Source organism: Nannospalax galili, unplaced genomic scaffold (assembly GCF_000622305.1).
Source record: "Nannospalax galili isolate Female #2095 unplaced genomic scaffold, S.galili_v1.0 scaffold492, whole genome shotgun sequence".
Taxonomy (NCBI): domain Eukaryota; kingdom Metazoa; phylum Chordata; class Mammalia; order Rodentia; family Spalacidae; genus Nannospalax; species Nannospalax galili.
In genome coordinates, this window is record NW_008332217.1 from 324,698 (window position 1) to 348,405 (window position 23,708).

At 48.1% G+C, this 23,708-nt stretch overlaps 1 protein-coding gene across 1 annotated transcript in view; it reads left to right on the forward strand.

The window, feature by feature from the left end:
- Eya2 (EYA transcriptional coactivator and phosphatase 2) overlaps nt 1-23,708 on the forward strand; it is a 165,536-nt gene that overhangs the window by 106,386 nt on the left and 35,442 nt on the right. Inside the window, exon 9 of the mRNA XM_008827425.3 lies at nt 3,438-3,521. Coding sequence (XP_008825647.1) covers nt 3,438-3,521 — 84 coding nt within the window. The remainder of the gene's footprint in view (nt 1-3,437; nt 3,522-23,708) is intronic.

A 23,708-nucleotide genomic window follows, 5' to 3' on the forward strand; every position in this document is an offset into this window, starting at 1 on the left:
GGTCTTCTGCAAGAACAACCAATGTTCTTAACTACTGAGCCATCTCTCCAGCCCCACAAGTAAAATTTCTAAGTTAAACTGATTGAAGACATTGAGTTCAGATGAATTAAGACTTGGCCTATTTGAATTTCAGAAGACTTCCTCAAAAGCAACAGTTTCCAAACATTACTTACATGGTCCACATGCCCATAGTAAGAAATACATTTGGGGCCAGGGAAATGGCTCAGTAGGTGTTCTAGTTTGCTTTCCGGTTGCTGTGCTAAACACCATGACCTCAGGGGAGGAAAGGGTTCATCTGGCTTACACTTCCAGGTCACAGGCCATCACTGAAGAGTCAGGGCAGAAACTCAAGGCAGGAACCTGGAGCAGAAGCTAGGGTAGACTGCTGCTTACTGGCTCACTGGCTCATGCTTAGCTGGCTTTCTTATATAGCTCAGGCCAACCTGCCTAGGGATGGTACTGCCCACAGTGGGCTGTGCCTGCCTGCATCAATCATCAATCAAGATTCTCATAGACATGGCCACAAGCCAGTTATATCAAGGAAATTCTTTTTTTACTTTTTATTTTTTATTTTTATGTGTATGTGTGCATTGCCTGCATGTAAGTAAGTGCACTTGTGTCATGCAATGCCCTCAGAGGACAGAAGAGGCTGTCGGATCCCCTGGAACTGGAGTTACAGAGAGCTGTTAGCTACTATGTGGGTGCTGGGATTCGAACCCGGGTCTTCCGCAAGAACAGCCAGTGCTCTTAACCGCTGAGCCATCTCTCCAACCCCTGATCAAGGAAATTCTTTAGTTGAGGTTCCCTCTTCCCAGGCCACTCTAGGTTGTCTCAAGTTTTCAGTAGAAACAAATCAAGACAGTGGGTGAAATCCCTGCAGCCCAAGCAAGACGACCTGCATTTGGGCTTCCAGCACTCACATAACAAGCTGGGTGTGGTGGCACACATCTGTAATCCCAGGGCCAAAAGGAGGACAGGAAGATCCTGGGGGCTCAGTGGCCAGTCAGGCTGAAATGCTGAGCTCTAGGTTCAGTGAGAGACTCTCTCAAAAAATAAGGTAGAGAGGGGCTGGAGAGATGGCCCAGCAGTTAAGAGCACTAGCTGTTCTTGCAGAGGACCTGGGTTCAATCCCAGCACCCACATGGCAGCTAACAACCATCCATAACTCCAATTCCAGGGGATCTGATGCCTCTTCTGTCCTCTGAGGGTATTGCATGACACGGGTGCCCTTACATGCATTCAGGCAATACACACACACCCCAAATAAAAATAACAAAAATTTTTTTAAAAAGGGCTAAGGCTAGGGGCTGGAGAGATGGCTCAGCGGTTAAGAGCACTGACTCCTCTTTGCAGAGGACCCGGGTTCGATTCCCAGCACCCACATGGCAGCTAGTAACTGTCCTTAACTCTAGTTCCAGGGGAATCCGAAGCCCTCTTCTGACCTCTGCGGCATTGCACAACACGGGTGCGCTCACCTACATGCAGGCAATATACTCATACACATAAAATAAAAATTATAAATAAAATTTTTTTAAAAAAAGGGCTAAGGCTAACAACCAAAAGATGAAAGAAAAATAAAAAATAAGATGGAGAGAAACAGATGAAAACATCTAATGTTGAGCTCTGGCTTCAACATGCACATCACAGCCGTGCACACACACACACATACACACAGAGAGAGAGAGAAATAGACATACCAGAATGACCCAGCATGCAATTAAAAACAAAACTGGACCAAGAATACTCACAAAACAGTGCTCTGCTCTCTTGGTTGTTCCCAAAGCTCTACACTTGAGAACCCGGGATGCTAATTTGCCCTTGTCATCCTAGAGGCTTCTCTTTGCTTTTAAAGGCATAGCAAAGTCACGTGTCAGTGCAGTTCTTGGCTGACAGGAGTTTGAAAAGGTGGCCATGTACAGGGTTTAGTCCCTCCTTCTCAACACTAGCCACAGAGACAAAAATAAGAAGAATCAGGCCCTGTGTTCTTAACAACGGTCAGAAAAACGAGGAAGGTCAGCACTATGAAAAATAAAGCCCAAGAAAAATCAACGGGTAAAGGAGAAGCAAGTTTAGGAAACAGGAAAGAACTTAGAAAAATTCTGGTTGGCTTTCTTATAAGAATTCAAGGAGATTTTTGTATTCGTAAACCAAGAGCAGAAGAGCCAGCAAGAGGGTAAACGTACTTGCCGCCAGGCCTGACAACCAGAGTTCAATCTCTGGAACCCACATGATAGAAGAAGAGAACCTACTACCACAGGCTTTCCTCTGACCTCCACACATGCACCGTGGCACGGTTTTTTTGTCTTTTTTGAGACAGGCTGTCCCTGAAGCCCTAGCTCTCTTGGAACCTGCTAGGTAGACTAGCCTGGCCTTGAACTCACAGAGATCTGCCTGCCTCTGCCTCCAAAGTACTGGGATTAAAGGCATGTGCCACCACGCCCAGCTAATCAATGTAATTTTTAAAAATATAATCAGTGTAGGCTATTGGGAAAGAAAAGTTTGGAGAAAAGAAAAATTACTGGAATTTTAAAATGACTTCAAGAATCAAAAGTTTAATAGACGGGTTGGAAGAGAGTTGAAATTTATTAGGACAAAGACAAAAAGTCAGAAGACTTTGTTTAAAAGGAGGAGTAAGGGGCTGGAGAGATGGTTCAGCAGTTAAGAGCACTACCTGCTCTTGCAGAAGACTCGGGTTTGAATCCCAGCACCCACATGGTGGCTAACAACCATCCGTAACTTCAGTTCAAGGGGATCAGACTCCCTCTTTTGACCTCCACAGGCATTACACCACACAGGTGCACTTACATGCATGTGTGCGATACACTCATACACATTGAATAAATAATAAATATACTTAATTGCTTCCTCACTCTGACCATGGGAAAGTGAACCCAATACTAATGGCTATTGAGAGAAGGAGGTGGGGACAAAGAGGGACACCAAGGTCCTCCTCCTCCTCCATATGATGGAGACAGTGCTATATGCAAAAATGAAGATTTTGACCCAGTTAAAAAAAATTATCAAACTGTTGGCAAGTCTGTGAGGGAACTTACCCTTTACTTAGACCTGGGAACAGATCTGCTGAAAACAGAAATGGTTAGGAAAAGCCCGGCTTATGGGGAACAGTGAATTAACTCGGGAGGCATTTCACACTGTCAAGTGAGTTCTAAGGTTTGTGTTGCTGTTTTTGGCTCAAGTGCTTCTCTTTTTTGAGTTTTATATGAATTTTTGGTTCCACATGTATGGAGCTGGTAGGAGCCCAGAAATGGGCCATGGTGCTTGACACAGACGGGGTTCAGTGGCAGCTTAGGGTGCAGTGTGGGTCACCTGTTTTATAACTTAGTGTGCTTCAAGACTTCTCCAAGGGGATTTGACTCTGCAGACATCAAGCCAGACGCAGGCAACTTCATGTTCTTTTTCTTCCTCCTCCATCGCAGCGTGTGTTCGTGTGGGACTTGGATGAAACCATCATCATTTTCCACTCCCTGCTCACGGGGACCTTTGCATCCAGATATGGAAAGGTAAGAATCTGTTTTTTCATTTTTAAAAAATGTTAATACATTTGCTTATTTTGTGTTCCTGTGTGCCTGCGTGTGTGGATATGCGCGTGTGTGCCACTGTGCCCATCAGGAAGTCAGAGGACCACTTTCAGGGGTCAATCTGTTCTCTTTCCACCGTGTGAATCCCAGGGCTCGAAAGCTCATCAGACTTGGCAGCAGGCGCCTTGACCCAGAGCCACCACACCGGCCCTTTGACTTTTCAGTGTGACTGTGTGCCCAGACTGCTTGTCCTGGAAATTGTGGGGGTTGCTCACGAGGCAAAGCGTCCACCCAGAGCTGCCCCTTTGGGTCAGCCAGGATTGGACCTATGTAACTTTCCTCTGACATATGAAAATTTAATCAGTTTCCTGACTACTGTCTTCCAAGGCATGAAATGGTCAGGGTCTACCTTATAGCACAGGCAGGGAAATCCTCTACTGTCTGCTTCTTTAAAGGGCTGGGTGGGTCATAGCTAGACACAGAAAAGAGCTGCAAAAGGGGGTCCAGTGCTTTCTTTTCCCTTTGTATCTGAGCGTGTGCATGGATGCCAGAGGTTGACATCAAGTCTCTTTTACAATTGTTTCCCGCCTTATTTTTTTTATTTTATTTATTATTACTTTTAGTTTTATGGGTATGAGTGTATTGTCTGCATGTGTGTAAGTGTACCCATGTCATACATTGCCCTCAGAGTCATGGAAGCCAGAGGTCGACATCAAATCTCTTTTACAATTGTTTCCCACCTTATTTTTTTATTTGTTATTTTTTTACTTTTATGGGTATGGGTGTATTGTCTGCATGTGTGTAAGTATACCCATGTTGTACAATGCTATCAGAGTTAGAAGAGGGAGTCAGATCCCTTGGAACTGGAGTTATAGGTGGTTTTTAGCCACCATGTGGGTAATGGGAATTGAACCCAGGTCCTCTGCAAGAGCAGTCACTACTCTTAACCACTGAGCCATCTCTCCAGCCCCCTCCCACATTATTTAAGACAGCATCTCTCACTGAATCTGGATCTCACTAACTTGGCTAGTTTAACTGGCCAGAAATTCCAGGAATCCCTTGTCTCCTCCTCCCGAGAGGTGCATACCACCACACCTGCTTTTTTATATATAGGTGTCAAGGATCTGACTCAGGTCCTCAGGCTTTCTGGGAAGCACCATACTGACTGAACCATCGCCTCAGCCTGCTGTGGATTTCTTAACAGACCACAAGGGGGTGCACTAGACACCTGCCATCTCTTCAAGGGGACATGTAAGGGTAGAGAGTGGTATCTAACTGCTCAGAGGTAGTGCCCAGGGGTAGCTGCTTCCAGCATGGACAGGAACCTGGAGACTCACCAGCCTCCAGACTCACCAGCGTCTGGAAAACGCTTCTGTTTCTGTTTAGTGCACTGGATGGTGACTTGACATCACCTCATGGCTTTTCCAGCTGCTTGTGGTTTTTATGGAGGTCATAACAAGCTAGAGGTGTAATTAGCAAGGTAGATTTATTGTCTGCCAGGACGCCGTGCCGGATATAAAAATGGTGTTGGGAGTGCAGAAATCTCTCGCCCATAGGCATGCCATTAATATGTCTAGCAGGGGACACGAATGTGCGTTTTCCATCCTGTGCGGCTTGGGCAACAACAGCCAAGAGTGCTGGGCTAGGCAGCCACAGCAAGCAGGTGCCCTTCCCAAGACGGCTGTGGCCTTGCGTCACTCACTAAAGGCGTGTGTCCATCCATCCAGTGCGATTGCACCCCAGGCATACGCTCCTTCTCGGCCTTAGACACGGCCACCATGAAGCTCTCTATAGCCCATGTCATAGCCTCTGATTCATTGAGTGGGACCCTGTGAGCTTGGGTGTGATCTTCCTGTCTGTGTCACTTTAAGCCTTGCTGGGGGCTCCCTCGAGGAAAGGACTCACTTAGAAGTCCACTCCGGACCCCATGCCCTGGTCCAGTCCCTCCCCCTCAGCACAGTCATCATCACCTTCAGCTGAGCCACCTAGCTGGTCCCCCTCAGCCTTCCCTCTTCCATCCACCTCTCTCAGCCTCTCAGGCAGCTGAGGTGACAACACGGGACTTTAGTTCTCATACTTAACAGCATTTCCTCAGAGACCTTTCCTAACCACCTCCATCTAAGTTACATCTCTTCCTAGAAATAAGTTTTTCACTTTGGCCATAATTCTGCACTTAGTGTATACCTCCTTTGCTAATGCTAAGTGCCCTTAGGACAAAGATCATGAACACGTCTCACCTTCCCAATCCAACATGGTGCAGGGATGGAATTGCTCCATGTGCATTTGTTGGATCAGTGAATCAGGACAGTCTCCCGGGAGGCCAAGCAACTGAAGGCCCAGGACTTCCCTTTCTTACTTGTTGCTTATATGGTGCACAGAACACAGCCTCCCACGTCACTGGCACCAGAAGGAAGGGAGGGAGGGAGGGAGAAACAGAGGGATAGAGGGAGAGAAGAAAGGAGGGAGGGAGGGACGGACAGAGGGAGGGAGGGAGGAACAGAGGGATAGAGGGAGAGAAGAAAGGAGGGAGGGAGGGGAGGGAGGGAGGGACAGAGGGACAGGGAGGGAGGGACGGAGGGATGGAGGGAGAGAAGAAAGGAGGGAGGGAGAGAGGGAGGGAGGGAGGGAGGGAGGCAGGGAAGAAAAGAGGAGAAAGGAGGGAAAATAGTATCAAAACAAAAATTCCTAACGAACAGCCACTAGCCAAATTCAGCTTGCAGATATTTTTGTTTGGCCCCCAAAGTATTAAAAGAAATGTGAATTTACCGCCAACATTTAAAACTCAGGAGATTGTACAGGCCAAAACAATCCAGATTTCCAGCTCTTCTTTAAAAATGAGGAAATCTGGCAACCGGGCACTCCCCTGTGACCACAATCAGCAGGAACCGAACAGTGACTGCCCTCAAGGGGGTCTCCGTCTCCAGAACCCGGCCCTACCTGGCAAGCTTAGCTCAGTGATGGGGTTTCTGGCCCCTTTGGTTTCAATGTCCTAGAACTGCTGGACCACAGAGGTCAGAGCTGGAAGGACATAAGAAACTGGTAGAGTCACTTCAGTGCCATCATTTGAAGGAGAAACTGAGGCTCGGGGGAGGAGTGAGAGCATCCAAGAGAATGAGAGCCAGGCTTGGACTCACCTGCCTTCTTGTGTAATCTCTGGACATCTTCATTACTCTTCTAGAATCTTCCATGCCCTCCTCCAGCTCCCTAAAAGGTCAAAAAATGGGGATTTGTATTTGCTAACTGTGGGAGCCCTAAATTTAAGAATCTAACCTGCAATCTAGAATAACAAGATAAGAGCTGTTTCTCACACACATGGACACACACGCACACCAGACATAAACAGCTCAAGCTGGCCACACTGACCACCTCCAGGGATAGAGGCTCCTTCAGGCTTGTTCTCTGCCATCCAGGGAGCCTTGCCCTTTTTAGCAAGATAAACCTCAGCTCACCCCACATCTACATTCTAGCCAGGAAGAAGTAGGACCCTGAAGGCCTGAAGGGGGAAACCATGCCTCTCTTTCCTTATTTTTTTTCCCCCTTTTAAGGGCCAAACCCAAAAACTACACATATCACTTCTGTTACATGCCATTGGCTGGTTGTCACCTGGTCACACCTAGCTGCAAGGGAGTCTGGGAGATAGTCTTTCTCTGAGGCAGTCATGTACCCAGCTAAGACACAAGGCTTCTGTTACTCTGTGAAGGAGTAAGGAGGGGGGGGGGATAGTGCAAGCCAGCTTGCAGTTTCTAGCCCAAAGTACCAGACAGCTTACAATTATTTCTGTTAATGAGGCTAAGGGGACACCTAGATTTATAAGTCTGAGCTCTGGAGAGAGGTCTTGGTTACAACTCTAAACCAGGAAGTGGGAAAAGCCAACGTGAGCAGAGCCATGAACCCATTTTGTAGATAGAGTGACTAAGACCCAGGAGGTTATGCAGTTGATATATTCATAACAATTAGAACTCAAGGCCTCTGTTTCTGGCTTGCTATTCTTTGTCTGTTTTTCCCTAGTAGCTGTAGTCATGAAAACTCATTCCTAACAGCTGGTAGCAAGCAGGACTCTAGGTTTGAAGCACAAAGCATTTAGATTACATAAGGAAATGACTGTGTAAAGATTCGGATCACAATACCTGAAGAACCCAGGGGTCTCTGGGATTCAGGTCTCGCTGGATCCAGGAGCTTATTAGGTAGTGTTCTCAGCTCATCCCCAGCCAACTTTCTCCACGTGGTGACTCCCTCTCTGCAGTTCCAACTGAAAAGAGGGGATTTCTGCTTCCTAAATCCCAGGACATCTCCTACGCCTCTTGAATCTTGTGTCCCATACTGTCCCCCATGCCTATCGGTACACCCTCTACACCTTGGCCTGGCCAGGCTACACCAAGGGCCCATTCCTGGTATGAAGAGATGGAAAAGCAAGCCATCCCACATCCCATCCAAATGGACCAAGTGGGGAGCAGGCTAGTATCCTTTCCAGAAGAGCGGACCCCTGCCCACAGCTACATGAGTCAGGCTCTGGAGGCCAAAACCCTCGGAGCATCCCTGCTGAGGACCAGAGCCTCACTGCACATGGCTGTTGTGCTGAGCACTAAACAGGAGGCAGGACTCATGTCAATCACAGCCCCAGCCCGGGAAGGGATCCTGTTTACCTAGGGAACTGAGAATAGCACAGCTAAATGATTAAGGAATGATTTAAAACAGGGTGTTTGTGTTTTAAAACAAAACCTGGGCTCTCTTCCTGATCCCAATCAGGGGCTGTGCTGCGCACAGCTGTCACCTCTCACTGCTTTGCCAGTCCTCCTCCCTGGGGCTTGGAGCCTGAGCACCCCATGGTAGAGTCCCTCCCACATCTGTGGACGCACTGGAAGAGAAACCAGCAACTGCACCCTTCCTAGGCCTGCCGCCCGCCGTTCTCTGAACTCTGTCTTCCGCTGCAGTCAGGCAAATGCAAGATGAAGGGGTCAGGAACCTCTCCCCATAGCCTGGAGGGATCCAAAAAGGGATCAGCCACTTTTCCTTCCAGATCCCCAGTACTGCCCTCCAGGAGCTCAGTACTGATGTAAAGCTAAACTCAGGGACAGCAATTCCAGCCGGTGCTGGTATTCTTGGTATCTGCTTTATTGAGACACGATCTGCTCATTATAAATGAACCGTCTCAATGTATACAGCCCAGGGGAGATTTGTGTGTTCCCCAAGTTGAGCAGTCACTACCACAGTCCAATTTAAATTTTTATTACCTTTATTTAGTTAGTTGCACAATGGAGTACATGGGGAGGTCTGATAACAGCTTGTTTAAGTCAGTTCTCTCCTTCTACCATGTGGGTCTCAGGGATCTAACTCAAGTCATCTGGCTTGGTGGGGAGCACCTTTACCTGCTGGGCCATCTTACTGACCACACTGTTTAACTTTAAAACACGGACATGGCTTCCTCCCCAAAGCCTTACATGCCACATCCCAGTCACCTCCCTGCCCCCAGCAGCTAGAGACTGAGCCTACTTTCTGTCCCCATGGCTCAGCCCCTTCTGGAATTTTCATCAATGGACTTAAACACTACGCGTTTCACCCACGTTAAAGCATGTGTCGGCATATCATTCTTTTTTATGGCCATGTGGCCTTCCAGTACCTGGAGAGAGCATCTCTGACTACCCGGGTCCCAGTTGATGGACAGACACCTGCGGTGCTGGCTGTTACAAAGCTTGCTGGTGAGAACAGTGAGGCACGGACCTCTGGTAGACATGTGTTTTCAGCTCTCTTGGTTCTAGACCTTGAATTGCTCGTCCACTCTAAGGTCAGCATTTTGAGGTATTGGGCCATTTTAGGTTCCCATCAACGATGGAAAATGGCCCAGTTCCTCCATCTGCACCACCATTGTTTGTCTTTTGGGGTCTCGTCCCCCCATGGGTGTGAGATGGTATCATATCACTGTGGGTGGGTGGGTTGGTTGTGGTTTTTTAATTACATTTATTTATTTATGTGCGTCATGTGGATGTATGCGTGGTACCCACATGTGGAAGTCAAAAGACTTGTGGGAATTGGTTCTTTACTTCCATAACTGTCTTTAGCCCCCCTCCCAGTGGTTTGGGTTTTTTTTGTTGTTTTTGTTTGTTTGTCTGTTTTTGGTTTTTTGTCTTTTTGAGCGAGAGTCTCCCTATAGCCAAGCAGGCCTGGAACTTTTGTAGACAGGCTGCCTCTGCCTCCCGAGTACTAGAACTAAAGGTGTGTGCTACCATGACCAGCCTCTCTGTGGGTTTTCTCACCTTCATTTGAAGTCTAGTTTACATATAATTGCTGTGACTTGTGCTTCGGGGTCCTGTCTGAGAAGCCCCTGCCTATCAGGGCCACAAAAATGTGTTTCTGCGTATTCCTCTAAGAATGACATCATTTTTACTCTGGGATGTGGACCTGCAGCCTATTGGAAGGGAGGGAGGCACCCAGCCTCCCTTGTGTGATAGTCCTGTAATTCCAGCACTGGAGAGGCAGAGGCAGGAGGATCGTCAGTTTAACGCCAACCTGAGCCACCTAGACCTGGGTAACAAAACCAAGGGTGGGCATGTAGGATGCTTGCTAGCATGTGCAGGGCCCTGGGTTCTGTCCCCAGCACTGCAAAACAAACACACCAATTGAAATTGGGAAGATGCTAAACCCATATAGTACTTACCATGCAAATAGGAAGACACACACACACAGTGAACTGGCTATTCATATAAAAGTTTCTTTTGGACTGCCAATTCTATTTCACTGATCTCAATGTCTGTCTTTATGCCACTACCACACCGTTTTGATTCCTGTGGCTTTGCAGTAAGTTTTGAATTGCGAAGCATGAACCTTCAGCTTGACCTCTGTAAGCAGCCTCTCCATCAGGTGTATTGTTTGTGGTTTCCACAGGACCTTTGCATATGCTGTTCAGTCTCCCAGGAAATCTCATTTCCCAGCTCTTCCCCTACTTTATTCAGGAACCTGCCCAAATGTTCCCTCTTCAAACAAGCTTTGCTGATGTGGTTGGTATTTATTATTTACATTCTGTCCCACTCCATCCCACATCTACACAAATCTGAATATAAACTCCATGAAAGCAAATCCCAAACAGGGTTATGTTACCAGGGTCACTGGCTCAACCAGGTGATTCCAGGTTCTTGGCATCTTATTCTTAGTGTTTTAAAAGCACCGAGATTGCAAAGTAGCAGAGAAACTTTATTCTGAAGCAGAGCGACAGTGCAGATCAGACTCGCTACAAGAGAGCAGTGGGCCTGAGCTAGAACACTCCAGGGGCAGGGTTATCATCCTGTCTTCCTTTGTTATGAGGAGTAGCTAGTTGCTAAGGGTTATAGAGTAGGTAGTTTTCTGATTTGATTGGCAGGCTTGGATGATACAAGCCTTTGCTTACTTCACATATCCCTGCCTGTCATGCATCTGATTTTAATCACACACACTCCCAGTTACATATGGGCATAAGATGTCAAATAGGTGCTTTTTCCATAAAAGTTCACTCAGATAATATAGTTTACCTTTATTGCACATACACCCAAAACCTGTTCAGGCCAGATCATCCCCCTGCCTCTCATACTGGGCTATGTTCTGGAATGCAGGTCCAGGGGAATGCACAACAGGGGAGTTATCAGCCAGCAAGATGGCTCAGTGGGTAAAAGTACTTGCCATTCAAGCCTGACAACGTGAGTTCAATTTTCCCAGTGGGACGAGAGAGAAGGGACTCCTCTGACCTCCATAGACACACCACGGCATATGTATACACACACGCACGCACGCACACACACCACACACACACACACACATGCACTAATAATAATAATAATAATAATAATAATAATAGAAGAAGAAGAGGAGGAGGAGGAGGGGGAAAAGGAGGAGGAGGAGGAAGAGGAGGGGGAAGAGGGGGAAGAAGGGGAAGAAATAAAATAAATTTTTAGAGAGCGGAGTTTCCAAGTGGTCTGTAAGGAAGGAGTAGCTCCTTGTCTGGAGTGATGTGTACCACTCAGCACAGGGCTCCCTGCAGACAAGGGTGCTAGTTACCTGGTGCATTGTTAAGAAATGGTGTGCACATGGTCCAAGCCAAGTGGAGTCCCAGGTTGCTGAGCTGTCCCTGTGGCACAAAATGGATGTGCATGCCAAACCCAAGACATGAAGATCAGCCATATTGAATGCAAATTTCATATACTTAATGCAACATTTAAAAAAATCCAAATCAATATCAAAATTCAATAGTGAAAGAAAATCTGCGCTTGAATAAACATACCTTGTTGTCATCCATGTCACAGCCCTGTGTCACTGGGCAGGAAAACTAACTTGAGATCGGTCCCCATTCCCTGGCCCTAGTGACTATTTAGTCTTTGAGTGTGGCAGTGTGGGGCAGACTGGTCACAAAGAGCTGTTCTACACAGTCATAGTGTCTTGGGGGTGTGTCTGAGTGTATGAGTGTGGTATATCTGCACGTGTGTGTGTGTGCGCAGTGTGCCTTTGCGTGTGGAGACCAGAGGAGACACCTGGTGTCCTGCTCTGTCACTTTCCATCTTATCCTTTTGGGTCCCTCACTGAACCTCGAGCTAGGCTGGCAGCCAGCAAGCCCCAGCCATGCCCCTGTCTCTTCCCCCACCCCAACAATGGGGTCAAGGTGCCTGTGCAGCCCAGCTTTTTATATGACTGCTGAGAATTTGAACTCAAGTCCTTGTGGTTGTGCAGCAAACGCTCTGTACCCACTATGCCATCTCTCCAGCCCCAGGTATAGTTGCAATTTTATTATAGAGCTTTGATTAATGTTTCCCACTTGATTCAAAATATGGAAAAATGTTTTGTTAAGTGTATGGGGCGGTGCTGGTTTTCTTCTGCCTCAGGTCCCAGGGCTTAGCCAGGCACAGGAGAGTTCTTGGGAGTATCATCCTGGATGCAGAATGGGGCCCAAAACAGAGCCTGACTGGTAGTGGGAGCCAGAAATGTCTGCTGAGACCACGGGTGTTGGCAAGGGGACATTTAAAGTGCCTGTAGCAGGGACAGCTTTCAGCCTGCACTGGATGCACAAAATGGCATTTTCTTTGTCTTTAATGCAATTTTGCATCCAGGTCAAGCCTGTGCTCTGCTGGCCTTCTCATAAGCCTTCCCTAGACTGGATCAGGCCTCCAGGGTCTCAGCAGCAAGGGGATGGGTGAAGGTTTCCCACATCTTCAGTCTTCTCAGGGTGCCACTGACACGTGTCTGGTTCCTGTTCCCGGAGCTCCTTCATGTCTGGAGACACTCAGATTCATGGTAAAGCTGGCCATGGTCACAGCTTCCTCACCCCATTCAGACTCTCCCTCTGGTGGGCTTAACCTCTGAGCATGGCAGCAAGAAGTGGGGGACCAGTACCTTTAAGAGGGTCAGGAGTCGCCAAAGACTCCCTCCTTCTCGGTGAACTTGAGTTGCTGGGAACCAGGCCAGGAACCAACACAGTCTGTCCTGAGGCCCAGACCTTCCAACCGAATCCTTCAGGGGTGGGAAGCTGGAAGGAGGGAGCTGAGGGAGCTCACAAGGTCACCTCATCCTGCCGTGTCCTTGTGGGAGGGAACTCAGAGCCCACATGGGTCAATGAGGACAGCACAGGAGGCATCTGCCCTGACTGCAGGAATGCCAAGACTCAGCTCCCCACGATGTGCCAAGTACGCTCTACAGGAGCCCAGCCAGGAGCCCCAACTTCTCAGACAGCCCCTACCATCCTGAGATCATGGTCCCAGGCACCAGGATCCTGCAGGGAGCTGAGCCCATGAGAAACTGATGTCTTTGCAGAAAAGAAAGAAGACAGTACAAGAGAGAAACCAGAAAAGCCAGGTGTGGTGTGGTGGTGCACCCTGTGACCCCAGCACTCTGGAGGCTGAGGCAGTACGAGGCCAGCTTGGGCTACATACTAGAAATACAGAGAAAAAAATAAAGCATAAAGGAGAGGTGGAGAGCACGAACTGCAGAGGGCAGGGGCTGGAATTAAATGGCAGAAAAGGTACCAGGAAAGGAGACCTCACAGAGATGTGAAGTTTGGATGTAAAGACCAAAGGGTGGGGGGAATGGATGCCCAGTAGAAGAGCGGGGGACTGGAAGTGCAAAGGACCTGTGGCTGGAGTTTGCCCCGTGAGCTTGAAGATCAACCAAGAGGCCAGTGAGGCTGGAGCGGGGTAGAGGTTGGCAGGGTAGCGATGGAACTGGTTTTTGCTGTGAAGCAGGAGCCCGGGGGATGGAGTGAAGGAAGAGCAAGGCTCGGTTGTTTCTAAGGAAGACTTGGCTGCTCCCCAGTGAGGGCAGGCAGGAAGGAGGCTTAGCTGGAATCAGAGAGACCCTGGAGAGGAAGCTACTGCACCAATCCAGCTAAAAGACGAGGGGATAGCTGTTCACTTGAGGAGGTGGAAGGGAATGGGAAAAGCTTGTATTCTGAAGGCAGAACCAAGCGCAGATGAAGAGAGCAAAGCAGGAGCCAGGAAGGTGGCTGTCGATAAACCGCTTGCTTTGCAGGCACGAGGTATTGAGTTCAGTCCCCAGAACCCACATTAAAAAAGCCAGGCGCACTGGCACACACTTGTAATCCCAGCACTGGGGTGATGGAGACAGGCCTCCACACTCACACACACACACATGTGCCTGCATACACATGCACGCACACACGAACATGTACACACACATAGCACACGTACAAACACAATAAAATTTAAAAACTAAAAGCTGTTTTATGGCCCAGCAGTTACAAACAATTTTGAAAGCTGCTAAGATTCAGAAGAGCCCTAGAGGACGTTAGTTCATCCCGAGGCCTTGGAGTCCATCTAACCCCTCCCACCCCAAGATGTGGCTCTCCTTCACATTGTCTGCCTCTCAGATATCCAGATCTTTCCATCCTCTGACAAACACCAGCCAAAGTGCTTAAGGACCTCTGTTTATTTTATTTCTTTAATGAGAAAACCTTCCCATTTCTCCAGAGTTCAGCTGTGTTTATTTACATTGTGTTAGGTTCATAGAAGTTGCTGGGCCCTGGGCCTGTGACAGCCTGAGGTCTGACAGGCTGAGGAGCCTGGCCCCAGCAAAACACAGTCCTTGGAACTCTATAAAGTCGACTCCCAAAATAAATATTGCCTAATTCACTCGGCAGAGGTGGATTAAGTCAAGATGAAGACAATTTAGAAAGGATTTTCTGAGGAAGTTGGAGATTTCTTCCCCCACTGGGGTTGAACCTTGTATTGAAGTCTTTCTCCACCTTCAAACTCCAGCAGCTAAATGAAAGCTTAGTCCCGTGACTAATGAAATGGGTTGGATGGGAGCTTATGGCTTCCCTGGTCACTTCACCTGTCCTGTAAGGCATCAAACTAAAACACAGATAGCTGTTGTTGTCCTGGGGGTGGGACAGGAGGAAGTCAGAGATGCTTTGAAAGATACAGGTGAATGGCAGTCACAGGGCCTTGGGCAAGGGGTGGCACCCTTTGTCACCTTAATCCTTTATAATAGTGTAACCCCAAGCCAAGGTCCTAAACACTGAGGGCCTGTGCTTATGTGTTTTTGCAGCATTAAAGGATTATTTCCAACAGAAAACTATAGATTTTAGTGGCGGCTCAGGGTTATCCGGAAAGCGCTCATTATAAACTTGCTTTGAAGTCAGAGCTTGCTGCTGCTTGATGAAGCTGTCTCCTCATGGGCTCCCCCTACTTGGGTTGAGGGGTTGGGGGTTAGTCAAGATTCCCACATCTGCCCAGTTTTCCACCACAGGTTTAGCAAATGCCGCCGCCGCTTTGTCAGCTCTGCCCCTGCTCCCCGCCCACCTTTCAGTGCCTGCTGAAGGGTGGGGGTGGCGGGCTGAAAGGAGAAGAAACAGAGATACCACTCTCCTCTGAAAACCTCAGAGAGATGTCTTGGGTGGGAGTGGGAGGCTCTTTTGTCCTCCGTAATACAGGGGCTATGCCGTGGAAACCAGAACAATAGCAGGTTGAGAGGGTGGGCCCCCCAGTGCCCACCTGTGTGCTACGGCATTTAATCCCCACCAGTAGGGAGTTAGAGCGTGTCTAAAGGTTGCTGGGATCCCTGAAGCCTCTGGTGATAAAGTGTCACCAGGTGAGTGGCAGGCGGGCAGCATTGTCGTTGGGGTTGACTTTGACATGGCGGGGAGGGGTTCCCCCATGCCTGCCCCTCATACTTCCCTCTGAGATTATGAACTTCGGGGTCCTTCTGATGGCAGGAGGCGAGGCTCAGGAGCAAATCTCTATTGTAAGTAGGATCTGTAATTTGAGGATCCCTTTTCAGTAAAGAGGAATGCTGCATTGATACATGGGATGTTGTGAATGAACGCAAAAACATGAAAGAAGACCTAAGAGGTCACATGTTGTATGAATCTATGGGATGTCCAGGTGGGCAAGTCCAGAGCTGGGGTGTGGACTGGCAGTCACCTGAGGTGGAGGGGAGTTAGGACCAGAGTTTTACAGAGATGGGGCATCCTTTTGGGGTGAGGAAATGTTTGGGAAGTAGATCAAGGCAGTGGTTGCTCCTGAATTACTCGCTTCATAAAAAGTATGTGCCAGGCAGGCACTGTGGAGCACTCCTGTAATCCCTGCACTTGTGCGGTGGAGGCAGGAGGATCAAGAGTTCAAGGGCAACCTCATTACCTGATACCCTGTCTCAAAAAATGTTTGTTTTCTTTTGGGTTTTGGTGGGGATGGAGTCCAGGACCATGTGCGTGTATAACAAGTGTTCTACCACTGAGACACACACATACACACACACACACACACACACACACTTCTCCTGATTATATACTTTAAATGGGGAAGGAGAGAGAGGGGAGGGAGGGGAGAAGCACACTGTTACATACCTGTAATTCCAGCACTTGGAAGGTGCAATAACGAGGATCTTCAAGGCTGAGGCAGCAAGATGGCCCAGTGGGTAAAGGCACTGTCAGCAAGCCCGAGGACCCGAGTTCATCCCAGAGTTCCACACTGTAGAAGGAGAGAACTGACTCTGGCAAGTTGTCCTCTGACCTCCACATGCAAACCATGGCACATATATGTGCACTTACACACACAAATAAGTAAATTTTTAAAAGAGGGGCTCTAGAGAGATGACTCAGCAGTTAGGAATACGTGCTGCTTTTACAGAGGACCTGGGTTCTGTTCCCAGCACCTCATGGCAGCTCACAGTCATCCATAACTCCAGTTCCAGGAGATCCAACGTCTTCTCCTGGCCTCCATGGGCACCAGGCATGCATGTGACGCACTTACATACATGCAGACAAAATACACACATAAAATAAAAATAGTAAATAAAATTTTTTTATTAAGTCCAAGCTACATAGAGAGAGGCTTCAAGGCCAGCCTGGCTTACAGATCCTATCTTTAAAAAAAAAAAACAAAAACAAAAAAAAAAACGAGGCTAGAGTGATGGTTCAGTGGTTAAGAGCACTAGCTGCTCTTGCAGAGGACCCCGATCCAGATCCCAACACCCAGATGGCAGCTAACAGCCATCTATAACTCCAATTCCAAGGGATCCGATGCCCTCTTCTAACCTCCACGGGCTCTGTGCAACACAAGTGCACTTACATGCAGGCAAAACACTCACACATAAAATAAAAATAATAAATAAAATACTTTTAAAATAAAAAGGCTACAATAGGGGATTTTTTTTTCTTTTTGAGACAGGGTCTCCCTGTAGCCCCAGCTGGCCTGGAACTTGATATGTAGACCAGGCTGGCCTCGATTTCACAGAGATCTGTCTGTCTCTGCCTCCTGAGTGCTGGGACTAAAGATGTGAGCCACCACACTGGGCTACAATAGGGGATTTTGAACAATCTACCCTCAAAAGAATGCTGAATATTTGAGGGCCTGACTGTGAGGCATTTGGTGCATCCTCTGGGGGTACTGAGAACAACAGTAAGCCTCAAATATGCACAATTGCTGCATATATATCCTAAAAAGAAATTCTGTCAGTTATAAAAAGAAAACACCAGATTTCTGGGTTATCTGCATATAGCAAAGGCTCTGGTCATGCTGAGTCTACATCCCCAGAGCGCCCTGGGACTAGAGCTGCACCACTAAAGCCTGCAGGGCTTCTCCAGCTCGCCATACATCCCCCCACCCACTCCCCAACTCCAAGGTCTTGACAGCCTAGCTGTGGACCATCTCCAGGAAGAACTGAGGGAAGTCTAAAGTCTCTTGTATCAAGTGCTAGAAAATGGGGGAGCTGGAGAGATGGCTCAGAGGTTAAGAGCACAGGCTGTTCATGCAGAAGACCCAGGTTCAAATCCCAGCACCCACATGGCAGCTAACAACCATCCATAACTCCAGTTCCAGGGGATCCAAAGCCCTCCTCTGACTTCTGTGGGCATTGCACAACACAGGTCTACCTACCTACATGCAGGCAGTATACTCATACACATAAAAAATAAAAATGATAAATAAAATATTTTTTAAAAAGCTAGAAAATGAAAGTCCAACAAGGGATATGTGCCTCCCCAGGGCCACAGGGTTCCTTTCCCAGAATCCCTCAGTCTCTGTAAGAGGACAGAACAGATGTTCATCACAGCAAAAATCTGCTGAGCCACACAGGCCAAAGGCTAGGGAGGAGTGGGCACAGGGAGGCGTTGGAAATAAAGTGCAGTCCCCTGGCCCAGTTTCCATCCTAGCCGGGTAAGCCACCCTGTGGCCTCCTATTTCCCTCCTCCCTCACTCTGCCTCCAAAGGCACTCAGCTTACAGAGCTTGCACCTGCCTCAGGGCCTTTGCACACTTAATCTGTCTGTCCGAGATGACAGAACAGCTTCATCTCTCTCCCACAAATCTACTCAAGCATCACCCTTTCACGGACGGCCTCCCTATGGAGTCCAACAACTCAAATCCTGTTATGTTTTTCCTGTGGTGTTTATCCCCCTAGTAAGACATGCTGTTTTACAGTGTGCATTCCCAATTTGGGGGACGGAGGGGGTAACACATAATGAGCTATGTTAATGTTGCCCCTAGAGCTGGGGTTGTGCACAGCAGCCTAAAAATACTTTATGCCTGGCATGGTGGCACATTCCTTTAGTCCCAACACTCAGGAGACAGAGGTGGGCAAATCTCTGTGAGTTTGAGGCCAGCCTGGTCCACATAGCGAGTTCCAGGCCAGGGACTACAAGGAGACCCTGTCTCAAAAGGCCAAAAAAAAAAAAAAAGAAAGAAAGAAAGAAAGAAAGAAAGAAAGAAAGAAAGAAACACTTGTTTTACTCATTTATTAATGGCTATTTTCTTTGAGATGTGACCCGCAACCCAGTGCCGAGGAGCCCCTGGCACTTAGGAGTCACACATTCAAGAGGAAACAGCCAGATGTGTCAGTTCACACAATTCCAGCAGTCAGGAGACTGCGGCAGGAGGATTGCTAGGAGCTCAAGGCTTCCAAAATGATGGTGTTGCTAGTCCAAAGAACTGCTTGTTCTCTCTTCCCCTCCCGCTCTTTGGGTTCCCTGATGTGGGAGTGACAGGACACGTATCACCTCCCCTCACAACCAGGCCACACATGGCTGCTGTGCAGACTGGAAATCTGCCCATATCCAGTACTGCTTCCCCACCCTCAGCAGGGGGATAGCTTCAGGAGGGCAGAACGATGGTGGATGACACCTGCTCCCCTGGTGCTGAGCGGCCTAGAGGAAAGGCCGGCCTGCCCCTCACCATGGGCTTGCTGAACCGCAAGCCCATCGATTAAATTGAATACAACAGTGCCGTGCAGGCAGCCTGAGCAGTTGATTAGGGACCAAGTCAGACCCTCTGGAAATGGTTCTTTCACCATGAATTGAGTTCCTGCCCAGGGTTGAGAGTCCCCTAAGTTACCCACCTCTGCTGCCTGCCTGGCTCCCCATTCCCACATCCTTATCCCCATGCCACACTCAAGCCCGTTTAGCTTGCTCCCGCCTCAGGGCCCTGGCTCTAGCCGCCCCTTCTCCTGATCATCCCTTGCTGAAGACTCAGGCCTTCACCCACAGGTCACTTCCCTCTGAGGGAGTCCCTGGGTACCCCATCACTAGCAGTCCCTCCCCAAAACACATATTCCCAGACATACTCAGCTATGTCTCCCCCTTTCTCCCTCCTGTCCATCACTGTTGTGTTTTCTTCAAAGCATCTAAAGTCTGAAATGAATGTGTTAGCTCTTCTGGCCCTCTGTCTTTGTAGATAAAGTTTTATTGGCCCACCCATTCATTAATACATTGTCCATGGCTGCGTTTGAGCTTTGATGGAAGAGTTGAAGGGGTGTAGGACATAGAGATGTAGCCTGTTTATATAGAAATAATTCACCCTTCTGTGGTCTAGAGTGTGGGCTCTGGAGCTAAATGGTTCAAATTGAAAGCCAGCTCCCCTCCCTAACCATACCGGACAAGTCACTTGGCCTCCCTGTGCCTCAGTTTCTACCTGTGGAGCACAGGGATAATATCAGCAGTGCTAACCTCCTAAGGTCATTGTTGGAGTATATGCATTACCATGACAGGAGTTAGAAGGGGGCTGACTCCAGAGTAGGCAGAGTCCAGAAAGTCAATGAACATCAGTATCATACAAAACTGAATCTTAAACCAGGTGTGGTGGTGCACACCTGTGACCCCAGCACTCAGGAGGCCAAAGCAAGGAGTATCGGAGTTCAAATTCAACCAGACCTTGTACCCAAAATAACGGAATCTCAAGAACTATATGGGCTCTGTCACAACTACTCAATGAGGTTGTTATAATAGGATGATACCCATAGATAGTACATAGATCATGCACATGGTTTTATTTCAATAAAACTTTATTTATGGACAAAAAAAACCCAGTGCATCTTTAGAAGCAGGCCGCTAGAGTCAGGCATGATGGTTCATGCCTGTATCCCAACACTGGAGAGACAGAAGCAGAAAGAAGGCCTCCAGTTTGGAAGCCAGCCTGGGCTACAGAGTAAAATCCTGATTCAAAAAAAAAGGCTGTTCTCCATGTCCAATGTCCTGTGTGTGGAAGAGACACAGAAATGTGACTCCTGCTCATAATGAGCAGAGAGCACAATGGTGTGGTGCTGGTGGGGATATGGTTGCCACTGTGAAACAACGGACCTCTGCTGGGTGCCAACTTAATCCAAAGCACCTCTGTAGACACAGGGTTCCTGTGTCACCCACACCTCTCAGATCTGAATGGTGACTCACGTCAGGATGATCATTGTATCCAGGCTTTCTAGAACTTTTCCACTTTAGCCCTGGAAGTTCCCTGGCCAGAAAGCCCTCAGTCCAGGGAACACCAAGACAAGTGTAGCCTCCTCTGTGTTGCTAGTTCAATTTAGCTCCCTTTTTATGTTTGTCTTTCAATTTATATCCTAGTTTAATACTTTAAAAGCCATTTGAAGAGTGGGCTGGAGAGATGGCTCAGCTGTCAAGAGCACTGACTGCTCTTGCAGAGGACCCGGGTTCAGTTCCCAGCACCCACATGGTGGCTAACTACTATCAGTAACTCCAGTTCCAGGGGATCGATGCCCTCTTCTGGCCTCTTTGAGCATTGCACACATGGGTGCACTCACATCCATGCATAGCACACACACATAAAATTTTTTAAATCCAAACTAAAAGCCACTAGACATCTGAAGCTAGCATCCTTTAAACTTAAAGGCTAGAAAATAATAATGTGTATGGGCCAAGGAGCTGCCTGACACCCAAGTGCAGCATGGCTTGAGCAGCTCCGGTCCCTTTCATGTCTTCATTTGGTGCTTGTGACGTGAAGTGACAATTTATCCTGCAGTCTTTGGTGAAGTTCTCGTTCATACAGATAGATCCATTTGCTGAGCCTGGAAGGTTCTTCTCGCTCCTTCATTCTCTGAGCCTGCCAAGAAACCAAGTTCGAGGTTTTGTTTTTTCCTTCTTCACTGTTCAAACGTGTGAATCAACCTACTTTTTTTCCCCCTTTATGACCATCATTTTCTTGTCTTCCTCTAAAAAAAGTTTTTTTCATTTTTCTTTCTTTTTCCAACAAGCTGATCTGTTTTACAGGAGTTTCCAAGTAATTAAACCCAATTAAAACCATTAAATTCTTTCTTTTAATGACAACTTTATTATTAAAAGCTAACCACAAGCAGATTTAACTGGCAGAGCCCTCCACTGTGCGCTAATCCGCCCCTAACCTCTGGCTGACACTCCAGGAGATAAACCCCACAGAATAGCAAGCTGCTTTAATGACTACCTTTAATTAGTACTTTTCTTCCTTGTGGCAGAGTAATTATTTGCTCAGCTTATAAACAGCTACTTGGCGGGGATGTTTAAAGGCCCAGTTGGCTAGGATGGTGTAATGGCTTCTATTGGTTTGTATGTTTGTGTATGGGGTTTTTTTTTAATTTTTTTCTTTAAAAGGGGGATGCATTGTCCTGAAGTTGGGGGCGTCAGGGTAATTGACACAGAAGAAAAAGCCAGGTGACCGCAGGTGGCAGCCTGTGAGCCGGCTCTAGAGTGGGTGTGTCACCTGCCCTGTTCAGGGGACATGACAAGCCCAGACAATGCCACTTGGAGACACAAGCCTGGCTCCAGGGCAGTCTGGGCGCTGACAGGAGAGGAAAGGGCCTCAGGTGGCACAGTGCCAAACCAGCGCCCTCCCCGTCACCCCCCTTCCAACTTTACCCCAGGTGGCACTTGAAGGCGGAAAAGCTAACTCAAATGATAAGTGAGGCAGAGAGGCCCAGCAAAGAGCGCTCAGAAGACTGTCTGGCCAAGCCCAAGTGTTTGCTGTGGGCCAGGCATCCTGTAGAGTGCTTTCCTCCAGGAGGCAGGTGCTGTGGCTCCTCAAGTCAGCGGGCACCATGAGGTTGAATGACCTGCCCCAAGCCACTTTCAAGCAGTGAGGGCAGAACCCCAGCATGTAGCCAGGGATCTGGACACACTACCAACTGCTGGATACCCCCACCCTTCTGAGTCAGAACACGGGAGATTTTTTAATTTATTGTTCTTTTGGTTTTTTTGGACAGGGTCTCATGTAACCCAGACTGGCTTGGAACTCACTGGGTAGCCAGGATGAGCTTGAACTTCTCATCCCCCTACCACAACCTCCCCATGCTGGGATTACGGGCATGTGCCACCACTCAAGGTTTATGCAGCGCTGGGGATGGCACTCAAGGTTTCCTGCCTGCTTCAAGCATTCTGCCAGCTGAGCTCCAGCCCCAGTCTTGGGATTTTAAATATAATTCAGTTTGTGCCTGAGTTAGGGAGCTGGCTTCATTTAAAAGGCTGTCTACTTTGTAATTTCATCCGTAAAGACCCTTTTGAGCAGGCCTTCTTGACTGGGTGACTTGGCCCTTTGGGGGATGTTGGGCCAAGTCTGGAGACATCTATGGCTGTCATTCCTGGGTGAGGGTGGGGGGTTTACTCTTGGCACCTAGGGTGTGGTGACCAGAGGTTCAGATAAACATCCTACAGGATCAGGGTGGAGGGGTACTCAAAATGTCATTAAAGCTGAGCTGGAGGGCTGTGGAGATGACTCAGTGGGTAATAGATTTGCTTTACAAACATGAGGACCTGAGTTTGGATCCTTGGCACCCACGTAAAAGCCAGGGTTGAGAGTGTACACCTGTATCCATAGCACTGGACTATAGGGGCAGTAGAGACAGGTAGATGCCCAAGGCTCACTGACTAGCCAGCCTGTTGGAAACAGTGAGCTATAGATTCAATGAAGGACCCTGTTTCATAAATAAGATAAAGAGCATAGAGGAAGGCACTCAAAGTCAACTTCTGGCCTCCACACCCAAACATACCCATGTACATGTACCCCTACAATACACACCACACACACAACACTACACACACATACCACATGCACACACATTACACCCCACACATACATTACACAGACACACAGATACTATACATGCATACGCATCCCACATAGACACACATACACTACACATACCACACAGCAACACATACACCACACACACACACACACCCCTATTGATTTTATTAACCATGCCACCAGCAATTTCTGGGAAGGGAAACATCCAAAAACCTGAGGACAGGACATGCCAGTTAACTCTGCCTTTCCAAATGAGTCCAGGACACTGAAGACACAGACTCTTAGAGGCACTCAAGGGAAAAGCCTTTCTCCCTGGGACCTCCATTGCGCCCCTCATAAAAATGCACCCAGGCTGACTTCCGGTGGGCACTGGGTGCTCTGCAACTCCTTGCTACGTGTTCCTAGGCACCATGTGCTTTACA